This window comes from Pagrus pagrus (assembly GCF_965226575.1).
Source record: "Pagrus pagrus genome assembly, chromosome: 10".
Taxonomy (NCBI): domain Eukaryota; kingdom Metazoa; phylum Chordata; class Actinopteri; order Spariformes; family Sparidae; genus Pagrus; species Pagrus pagrus.
In genome coordinates, this window is record NC_140194.1 from 4,851,961 (window position 1) to 4,863,395 (window position 11,435).

At 41.8% G+C, this 11,435-nt stretch overlaps 1 protein-coding gene across 5 annotated transcripts; it reads left to right on the plus strand.

The window, feature by feature from the left end:
• The first annotated feature begins 61 nt into the window (after positions 1 to 61).
• On the plus strand, positions 62 to 11,435 carry lrrc56 (leucine rich repeat containing 56). 5 transcript variants are annotated; one of them, XM_084364965.1, is made up of 13 exons: positions 62 to 134; positions 659 to 826; positions 1,375 to 1,462; positions 2,311 to 2,371; positions 3,606 to 3,702; positions 4,047 to 4,244; positions 7,868 to 8,039; positions 8,134 to 8,352; positions 8,633 to 8,700; positions 9,229 to 9,371; positions 10,051 to 10,259; positions 10,424 to 10,763; positions 10,876 to 11,435. In XM_084364965.1, the coding sequence occupies exons 2-13, from the start codon at positions 662 to 664 to the stop codon at positions 11,057 to 11,059; spliced, it is 1,944 nt and encodes a 647-aa protein (XP_084221091.1). In that variant the 5' UTR covers positions 62 to 134; positions 659 to 661; the 3' UTR covers positions 11,060 to 11,435. The 5 variants fall into 5 exon arrangements, with proteins under 5 accessions (XP_084221091.1, XP_084221092.1, XP_084221093.1 ...); XM_084364966.1 differs by having other exon boundaries at positions 73 to 129; XM_084364967.1 differs by lacking the exon at positions 62 to 134 and adding an exon at positions 146 to 385.

Below are 11,435 nucleotides of genomic sequence, written 5' to 3' on the forward strand. Positions count from 1 at the left end.
CTCATGTGTGAATTGAAATCACACAATAGAAAAACCAGAGTTTACAGAGAGCATGTGAAGGCAACACCAGACCAGCGCTGGGGTTATTGTGGCAGAAATGGAGGTTCAGTCTCTGATAATAGTAGCAGTGTAATGTAACTATTAGCTAAATATAATCTTAAATTTTACTGTTATACATCCATGGTTAGTCCCAAGAGCTGAGCTAACGAGCTGACTATTAGTCGTGCACTACATATCCCAGGGAGCCACGGGTCTGTCAGTGCCGTATCCAGGAAGTCGTCTTTGGTTGTCAAGCAAACTTTTGCTTGAAAGCAAAGTGCCTTCAGTCTGTAAAATGTAGAGACCTGTTTAGTCTACAGTTTCCTGCAACAGGTAAATATATGTTGTAAGAAAACTACTATATAATATTCATATATGAAGTACACGTCGTCGGTATTCGAGTAGAACATGAATTAATTGGCCTTTTTCACGTTAACAATCAACGATAACCATACAACACTAGCCTAGTTAATGCTAGCTTGTTTGCTAGCTAGCTAATTTAACGCTTTTTAGGTGAGATAGATATAGACAGATTTTTACTCAGAGTTTTCTCCTTGTTAGAAAACCAGTAAACCAATGTTGTTTAGACGTTTTCCTTCTTATTGGTTATTTCGGGTAGAAGATGAGTTGCTGCCACGCATCTGTGCCCCAGGAGGTCCGTCCTGGCACAGCACGGGTCCTGGTGACTGAGCTGAGTGGATCAGGACACATCAACCCAACTCCTGCCTCAAAACCCTGCGACGACTCTGAAACAGCAGTGGAGCCTTACCTGTCTCCAGAGAGGCTGGTAGGTTTACATAAGTGCACAGGGATACAGTCAGTATTCATCCCACTGATGCACCTTTTTCCTTTTCCCCCTTGTTTTTGTTGTCTGGTGCATAAAAGTCTACCCTCAAGTAAACCTCTTTTATTTGAGATATCTGTCCTTTTAATGTACAGCAGTGGTGGTAGAGGCATTTATGCAGGTTAATTGCAAGTTGTCTGTGAAGACTGGGGTCGAGGGATCACATTGCACATGTCAACATAGAGATAAGATTTAACATATATAGTATTTTGACAGTTTTATTATGTGTGTATTACGATAAAAAAAAAATTCTGTACCATCCTGTTCCTGGTGAACTGCTCTATGAACAGTAACTAGGCAGCACACACTGTGCATGAGGTGGGAAAACACAATATTTCACATCACGGGCTTCACAAACGTTGTTACAGCAGAGTAGAAGGTGTTGCGTGTCTAAGTTGAATATGGAGTCATGACGACTAAAGACGGATGAAATCCAGTTCAGCGTGCCAGCACAGGTCATCTGGTTTACTGTTAGTTTCCGTTCCTTACAGGAATCACTGTGCGGAACTGGGGACCTCTCTCGTGTGACGTCAATGGCGATCTGTGTAGACACACAAGAAAACACACTGGGTAACTTTGGTAAGATATGCAATACAACATGGCATTTATACATATAAACCACGGCACATACGGATTGTTTCCAGCCGATACATAACTGATAATTACCTGCTTCTCATAGCCAACACCGATCGTTTTTAGATTATTGTATTTTGTAAGAAGTTCATAACCTGTACTTTACGCACACCTGAGAGTAAGAAAGGCTAAGGTGTAGCGAGCAAAGATGGATCATTTAATATTCCCCAGTTCAGACTCAACCAAATGTAGCTAACATCACTCTTAAAACAAAAATAAAGAACAATGTTGAAGCCGAAACTGCAACAAAACATCTACACTGGCAATAAATTATTGACCTGATAAATATGGTGCATCCCTACCACACATTCACAAACAAAGAAATCTGACAGCATTTTTACACTGTGTGCAATGATGAATCATAACTCATGTGTTTTATAATCAATCACAATCATAAAGACAATCACAAACCAGAACTAGATAAGAGACAATTAAAGACATTGCTATGACGCACACACTGTATCTGTCCCAGACTTCCTGTCAGGTGTACCAGCCTCAGTGCAAGATGACTGAGCTGATAAAGGTGGAGGAGCATCTTAATTATGCTCACCTTTGTCCTTAGAAAATCATGGATTTCACAACGAGTGCAGACATGGCAGAGCACGTGTGAGTCACGCATAGCCATCTCACGCCTGCTGTACGTTGTGCTCTTCCTTTTGTGTAACTGAGTTGAACACCTGATGAGGTGAATTTGGAACTGAGCCAAGAGGCTGGTTTAAAAGCCAACAAATAATCACCCCACTGTTACATCAAAGTGAGAGACATAGTTTTGTTTATCTAATCTTGTCTTGTAGGTGCCTACTTGCCCAGACTGGTGCAGCTAAGAATGAACAACAGCATGATCATGTCAGTAAGGTAAGCGTGAAGTTACATAACATAAAGTCCATCTTCTTGTTTTCTTCCTGGCTTGCGCACTCAATCACACTCATATTATGTCATCATTACTTCATGGAATATCACAGCTTCTTAGGAAGCTGCAAATATCGAAACCAACGTGTTACACAAAATTGAATTTGTGCAACTGTTGTAGGATTCCTGTCACCGTCTGACCCATCTCATATGTAGCTTCCTTAGAAACAAAGTGAGTAAGACCTTACCAGAAAGAGAACTGTCATTTGACCGACAGCAGTACAGACGCATGGGGTTTACTGTCATGCTCCACACTGGTCACACCTGTGCTTGCAGATATGTTTTTAGTGAGAGGCCCTGGAAGCCATAAAAAGACGGTGCTTTGAAGCAGAATAGCAACTCAGAAGTCACATGGATGTGTACCTGTTGTGTGTAGCGTGGTTGCAGTGCAGGTGTGGGGCTCTGCTCTGCCAAGGTTTTCCAACCGGGACTTGTAATAAAATGTTTCTGTATGGATGATGCATGTCGCTGTTTGCAAAAAAGACACCAACAGATGTGGTGTACTGGTCTCAGGACTGTTTTTAAGGATAAATACACATGGAGAACAGGTTCACCCACCTGTCTCACAATAGGACAAAGAGGGGTTTGTGGCATATCAGCTTTCGGATTTGTCCACTTGGACATTCGCTTTAAAAAATGAGAGGAAATATGCACAGTTTCTCCTGGATTCTCCTACCACTTTGAATGCAGCCACAGCTGTGTCATCATGGAAGTAAAGCAATAAACCTCCAGGATGACACACACACACATACACACAAACATTGTAAATTGTCCTTACAAGAAGACAGGTGGAGAATTGTTACCCGAGAGACTGCCGAGGGATCAGAGAGTACAAACAGAAAGATAGGGAGCTGTCCGCTCCACCCTGAGAGTTGCAGAGCAGAGCCAGCCGGACGTGCACTGCCTCTGATAGCATTTCCTGCTCTGGGCTGTGGGAGCTGTTGTGGAGAGGGTGTTACGGACTTGTAGATACTCTGACTGAGACTCTGCTGGAAGGGTCAGAGCAGGGGTGTGCTGTGGAGACAAGTGGGCGGCAGAGGAGAGGCCTGCATATTGGGGAAGAGAGAAGAGCTTCTAGCTTGAATGGCCGAGGGACTGGATAGCCTTTCCCATGGTTCACAGTGTTGTGTAACTCCCTTCCCTGCTTTAAAATCAAGTCTGTTCTGTTTTGCCTCCTCAGAGACCTGGGAACCACCCTTTCCCACCTGCAGGTGCTGTCGATGTCTCGCTGCTCCCTACAAGACTTAGATGGCATTTCTACTTTCTGTTCCCTCAAGGTAGAGTTTAAAGGTTACAGATCGCTCAGTGGAGAGACACCCAACAACAAACTGTCTTGGGGTAAAAGTGCAATGCTTCCCTAACTTTATTTTAAGCATTTAAATGTGTATATAGAGCAAAAGAAAAAAAGCAATTATGACGGTCTTGTCATAATTTCTCAAATTGTTTTTTTACATTTCTTCCTTAAGTTGACATGAGTCATGAGTCTAACAGTACTGCAGGTCATTCTCATATATCAATTTCTCTATCATTGACTCTGTGTTTAAAGGTCCCATATTCTTCATTTTTAGATTCACTCTACCAATCTCTGCTACACTGTAAGTATACCCTCCCTCTGTTTCAGGAGTTGAACGTGGCCTATAACAATGTGTCAGACCTGAGTCAGGTTGGCATGCTGGAGAACCTGCAGCTGTTGGATCTGGAGGGGAACGATGTGGATGACCTGGTCCAGGTTCAGTATCTGGGGCTGTGTGGCAACCTCCAGAGACTCATCCTGGAGGGAAACCCTGTGTGTTTGAGCCCTAACCCCACTGCCACCCAGGTATGTTCTGCTAATTTTGTTTATACCATAAAACTAAATATTATACATTGGCCACCGCCTGCTAAAAGGGATGGCACTTGAATAAGGTCACATAGATCAGGTTGAGCTCCGAATGCTGTTTTTTTTTTTTTTTTTTCCTTCACCAGACCTTTCTGCCTGTCCTTGTCTGGCTTCTTGTTTGTCCTTTGTGATTCAGCTGACACGGATATTCGACAAATAAGCATTTTTCCATAGGGAGTGTAGGGGAATTGGAGCCATCGGGGAGAGCCAATATTAGCAACAAAAGTCATGCATCTGCCTGTGCTGTACTTAAGACAGTAAAACAGTTATTAGTGATCGGCAGTCATGACACCATCCAGACACAAAAATGCACTGATGATGATGCATGTAGTCCTTCTGTTGGAGGTGTGCGTGTCACAGTGTTTTAGCTAATCTTTTTATGCAGATTAACATACAGCAGTAGACAGTAGAATACACTTAAAATTATGGATTTATGTCACTTGATGTAATGGTTTCTGCAGGTCCTTAAAAAGTCTTAAATCCAATAATCTGAATTCTGACAATCTGAAATTGTCTGAAAATGTTATAGATATGATTTTGACTTTTATAAAGTTGCAGTTTCAGTTAACTTTGTTTTGTTTTTAAATGTGTTTTTGGAAAAAAAATTGTATTAATTACACTGTTACGACACTGCACAACGAAAACGACATGTTACCAATAACCACTAATCTATTGGAGCACACCCAGATTGTGTGTTGTGATGTGGAGTGTGGACTAATGCAGCATTGCCTATCATCAAAAACATAGCTACTTCTAGAAGTATAAGTTAAGTTGAAATAGTTTCTGTTAACGTAACTTTCATCTGATATGATCTATTATATGATATAATAGGTCTTGAGTGTGTTTATAATGTTTTAAAAAGGTCTTTAAAAGTCTTAAATTTAACTTGTTGAAAGCTGCAGAATCCCTGTAGCCAATACAAAGTGGTGCAAAGATAAGAGTCACAAAATGTTGCAAAAGGTAAAATGAAAGAAGATTAAAAAAAAAGGAAAAAGAGAATGGGTGGAGATGAATTAAAGCTTGTGCAAGAAACCGACCGTAGTTCCTGAAAATAAACTGTTGGTTGATGTCGTAAAAGCCAACTTACAAAAGCAACTTTTGATTTTGATTTAGGTATCATTCAGTTAGTCTCCCCTGTGTTAGAAGGCTTTCAGCCCTTTGTCAGATAATGACCAAAATGTAATTAGCATGTGCTGAGACATGAAAGTATCCATGTGACCTCACCGCTCTGTATCTGGGTCTTCAGCACAGCGGATAGGACACAGGGAGAGCAGGAGGCATCAAAATAATCAAACATAACAGCCACGAAACTGGCACCGTCCTCTGTGGAGACAACATGACACAGACATAATGCTTTAATATTACATTACAGTGCTATTTGATCTCTTTGAAAACCGGCCAATACATTTTTATTTGGATGTAAATGGCCGGAGCATGAAAGGCAGCTCACCATGCACACATTCAGTTATATTGAGGGTAGAAGCTGCATTTCCACCTTCTGCTGATTGGAGACACAGTGTGCTGTGAGTTTTTTGGGCCACTGTGAATGTGTTTATTTACACCCACCAGCAGAGCATTAATTAGGAAACTGGGGCAATGAGGGGAGATGCTGAGCTGAATATGCATTAGGCCTGTGCTTTGTAGTGAGTGAGGGGTTCTTGGGTTTTGCTCTCTTGCCAAGCTATCACTCTTCTTGCTCTCTCTCTTCCCATCACACACACACACACACATCCGCTCACTTCCTCTCACCCAGCCCTTATTCTCCTCCTCTTTTCTCTTTCGTTTCCTCCCGGCCAGCCTTTCACTCTCTCTTCCATTCATGCATCTGTGTGGTTTGGTGAAGGCCAGGAGTGCTGAGCTCTAATTTGATCGCTTAGTAGCTCAGTGATTCACTGGACTCCCTCTGCTCTCTCTCCCTCCCTGTCTCTCTCTCTCTCTCTCTCTCTGTCCATCTCTTTCTCTGTGTGTGCTGACAAAAGACCAGAACTCAGTGCCTGCATAGTTTTATGTCGTTCCACAGATTCATTAAAACAACATAACGGTCAAAACCGAGTGCAAAAATATGTAATGATGCTAGCTCATATGTATTATCTTAATATGATGCTAGTAACCGTCTAACATTTGGACTGTTAGTGTATCAATGGTTTGGTTGATTGGATAAACTAAAACCTTTTATAATAAACTTTATGTACACATTAGAACAACAGGTTGCCAAGGCAATGTATGCTCAAGGTACTTCATAGAACATAATACATAAAATAATACATGAAAAGATAAGATATAAAATTAAAAGGTAAACATTAAACAAGATTAGATTAAGTACAGATAAAATTGATGACATGAGGCTATAGTTTTCACAGCTTTAGAGTTTTTTAGTATTTTAGTGTCTTGGTAGGATTTTGAGAAGGACATGAAGACAGAAAGGTTTGGTTTCTGTTCTGCCATGTATGTGGACTTTAAGTTCAAATTAAGTAATGAAGTTATTAACATACATTTTCCTTATAGTATTTAATGTATCAGCAAAAGAAGACACATTAAAAGAAATTCACTTTTGAGTTTGAGTTGACTCATTTCCAGTTTAAAAAAGGAATAAGGAAATGTTCTTGTTTTTATCTGCGAGGTGGCTGATGGAGCAAAGAGGGTCAACATTTAGTCCATATTTTACAATAACTGAATTAAGTGGACAACACCTTTTCAGTGACACATAATCAAAAATGTTGTCTTTTAAATGTGCAATTTGTAAGATGGTTCATCATTGTGTCTCATTCCAAACTGACGAGTTGGGAAACACAAAGCATCAGTGTTTGCTTGAGTTGGTAATGAGATTCAATAATCAATTATCTTACAAATTGGACCTTAAAATCTAGGTCAAGATAAGGGTCACCTGGCATCTCCTTTACGTTAGCACCTATAGGTCTTCATGTAGCCCATAATACACTTATGTAGTTGAGTATTTTTCAGTATAACAAAAGTATAGTGTGCATTGAATGGATGAGTCTTATTTCGAACACCAACCTGAGTAGGCTGTTCATTACATTAGTCCTTTATATCATTGTCACTGGCACAAATGATGAAATCACTGCATGAATATGTGCATCAATGATGTTTGTGTTACAGACAGCAATGCCAAAAACACTGTTATATAATGCACTCGTCGCTTTTAGTGATCAAAAGGCTACATGCCATTAAACTGAAATAATTATCTCTGCACAAAACAAAGGGTCAGCTTGTTTGGCGTGATGGTGCGAGTCATTTAAGTGAAACAGTACGTGCAGCATCTCACTGTTTAAACAGAATGAACTGAAAGAATATGAGTTCATATCAATATCAGATTTTAAAAAACGTAATTTACTTCTTGAACTGTAAGATGTGTTATATTACTGTAGGTGTGACGGTTCATAGACCTCCCATGAGGCACCTGAATCTTCCTCACAAAGTGCATGTCATTCAAAATACAAGTATTGATATTTGAAACAGACAATTTTACTTCACTGTGAACACATTTAAGTCACACTTTCAAACTAATTTCAAGCTCTGTACACTCTTTCCTCCCTTCTACCCAGACGGCAGACTATAGTTATCGGGCTGCAGTGAGGGAGTTAGTCCCTCAGCTGCGTTACCTAGACGATTTAAGGGTTGAGGAGGACGGGCGTAGCGGCAGCACCACCATGGGAGAAGACTTGGCCATTCTCCGAAACTCCATTAGAGACTCCATTCAGACAGCCACTGAAGACGGTGTGTGTTTTCTATATGTTGTTCTGAGTCATATGATGCAGACCGGTTAATTACAGCTGTGTATTTAATGGGCCACTCACGTTTGTCTTTGCAGAGGAAACAGCAGACGATGCATGTTCTTACAGCAGACCCGCCTCAGCCAGGCGCCCTCCTTCCAGCCGTTCCTGTGTCTGGCCCCTCTCCAGACCCCACACTGGCTCCAGACCCGTGTCAGCGACTAGGCCTGGAGTTCTCTCACCTCCTGGATCCAGACCTGGTTCTGCAGAATCAGAGCTAGCAACAGTGGCAGCAGAAACCAGCACTTTGACGCATGGTTAGGCTCTCCAGGGGCTGATCGTTCACATCCAGTCTTAACTTCACCAGTGTTATAAAGTTGTCTATTTTCCTGCTTTGGTGCCTTGATTAACTATATGTGGCAAGACCACTGACCCATGAGAACCATTTCCATCTTTTTGTTTTAGTGCCGGGTCTTTTCTTATCAGCGTCACCCTGCACAGATTGTCAACTTTGCTCCACAGTGCCACCAAGAGGACTTGATTGTGTCAGAAAACAGTTTCACTTTTCTTTTTTTTTCTATCTGTTGATTCTCAAAGGAGCTGGCAAGATCCTGTTCTGTGGAAACCCGGTCCAGGCTATTCGAGCAAAGCGAGAAAAGTTGAGGGTAGGTGGTGTGCGTTGGAGGAAGAAAACAAAAAAATTCCTTCATCTCAGTGAAACAACAGCGTGTTCTTTGTCAATCAGATATCAAATTATTCCACAGCAGTCTTTCATTTCTTGCGTGCTGAAGAATATTTAATGTCAACTGAGGGGTGCAACAAGCTTTATGGGCATTGAGAGGCCATATTGGCTGTCTGACACCACCGGCTCGTCTCCAACGTCATGTCAGTATAAACAGAAGGAGTAAATTATTATCAGGAGTCATCAAGAGTGACTTGACAGACGGGGCTCTCACTGCCACCACCATGTGATCTGTCATACTGCCAAACACACACCGCTGCTGTCACTCATCGTCTCCCTCTTACCTCCTGTTCTGTCCTTCCCTCTTATGTTTGCTCTCCTACCCTATCTGACCGTTACTCTACCATCTATTCATAATTAATGCAATCAGCTCTTTGGCCTCTATTCTGTTATGTCTCCATGCCTCCCTCCTTACCCCTCGCACTCATTTGCCCTGTCTTCCGTCTCATAGACAGCACCCACCAGGTCTGCTTTCACACCCCGTGACCTGCCCATCCATGTGCCAGAACACACCTACGACCTTGAGGAGTCTGATGTTCGAGAACGTGTTGATGTGCTGGCAGAGCTGCGAGCTTGGAGAGAGCAGCACAGCAGGTACTAACTAGTTGTGCACTACAATATAAAAAATGTAATAGGTATCACTATGTCCCCAGTTGATAACTAACATTTAAGGTGCAATACATAAGAACTGGTCACCTTAATTTCTTCACAACAAAAAGGGGCAGCAGATCACCAGAGTGACTGCTAACTGCTGCCAACTATATTCTTTTTATACATCCATGACTTTAGCTACCACTAGCTTTTGAGCCATCTCAGCCATTAAAAACAAATAAAATGTTATATAAATCAGGCTATGAATGATACACCACCTATGTTAAAACCTTAGAATATAGATAGGAATAAAACTGGAATTTAAAAAAAAGATAATAATAATGATAAAGATTTTTTTTTTGGCTTACACGTTTTCTGATAATGTATTATTTAATATGTAATCAATGCTACTAAAATAAATTATGTGTTAAATTGCCCTAACTATATATTTTGGACATTTTCTACCACGCAATAGCCCAAAATCTTAAAATGATTCAGTGTATTAAAAAAACAATGCCTTCACCTGGAGTGTCTTTCCGAGCTGGTCCATTCACAATCCATGTGGTCTCCGATAGTTGAAGTTAGCCGTCCTCTGGTTCGTTCCTCACTTCAACCGTCATCCTGGCATCCTCTTCACATGTTACGCTGATCGAACTTCAAATCTTTCTACGCTGTTTTTTAGGCGTCTCCAGTCCATAAAGAAAGAAAGATCACCACAGGTTCTGGCTATCCGGCATAGTGATGAAGAAGAGGGGGAAGATGATGACGAAGAAGAAGGCTTTGGTGGTGTGAGGAGTGAGGAGGGTAGTGATGAAGAAAGTGGAGAGGAGAGGCACGGCGACAGCCTCAATACTGCTTCACCAGACTCTTCTTTCCTGTCTCTGTCCCCAGGTGAACACTTGCTGACTGAACAAAACTTGATGTTGATTTTGAAAAAACTGAGAGAATTCATAATAACATCTAAGTTGAAAACAAAAACATTAATGATATCCCAGTAGATTAAAAAAGTAAAAGTAGCTTCTTAATCTTTTGCCATGATTTTGTTTTGTTTTCAGACCTGCATCACAGAGAAGCCTTGTCTCCTGAAGTAGCTCGACTGTCCCTCTCCCCAGACACTGGCCTGTTCCCTTCTCCCCCTCTCAGTGCCACAGCAGCTGCTGGAAATCACAAGCCACCGGGGATCCGTGCACGTAGGCTTCGCCAGACCAGCTCACAACATTTACCTGATTTCAGCAGAGTAGGGTGCCTCCCTAGGACAACCGAAGAAGAAACAGTACTGACTTCCCAGAGGGTCCAGCAGGTGACCAGGACAGATCTGCCTGTGTTGCCTCTGCCTGCACACATACCCCGCCCACCTCCAACAGGTCCCCTGGGGGAATGGTTCATGGATCCATGGTATGGTGTTATTCAAGATTACTTTATATGTCAATATGTATGCATTTATACAGTTAAAAAGGGACAGAGGGGATCTTTAATTGTTCATAAAGACATGTTCTCTGTCTTGCAGTACAAAGATGGACAGTACAAGATCAGATGCACGGTCTCGCAGCAAGCATCTTCCAACTCCTCAGATGTCCAAACCCCTGGACAGACCGGCGATTAGTCGTCCTCACACAGCCAGGGCAGCCCTGCAGAAACATCACCCGCACCACATACCCCAGCCCTGCAGAGGGAGCTCACACCCAGACTGACATCAGAATGGGCAGATGTTTGGCTGCCTGGCCAGTGATCAGTATAGAGGGACTGTGACATACTTGTAATAACAGAGTGGTAGCATGATGGCCATGGAGGGGGATACCACACTTTTCAGAAGATAACATTCCCAGGCCAAAATCCAGTGAACATATATTGCTTTAACACAAGTAAGAGTGTAACTGGAGGACTTTCTATACTGAGACAATCCTTCTAATTCTACTGAGCTGCTGGTTTCCCCCTGGCTGTTTTGGCTGGATGAAGTTGTGACTAAAACCTCTCATATGCAATTCTCAGGTTGAAATATTGAATGATTATAACTCAAATGCTACCTTGTCTTTCACACAATTAAAAAAAAGTCTTTATTTGACTTTA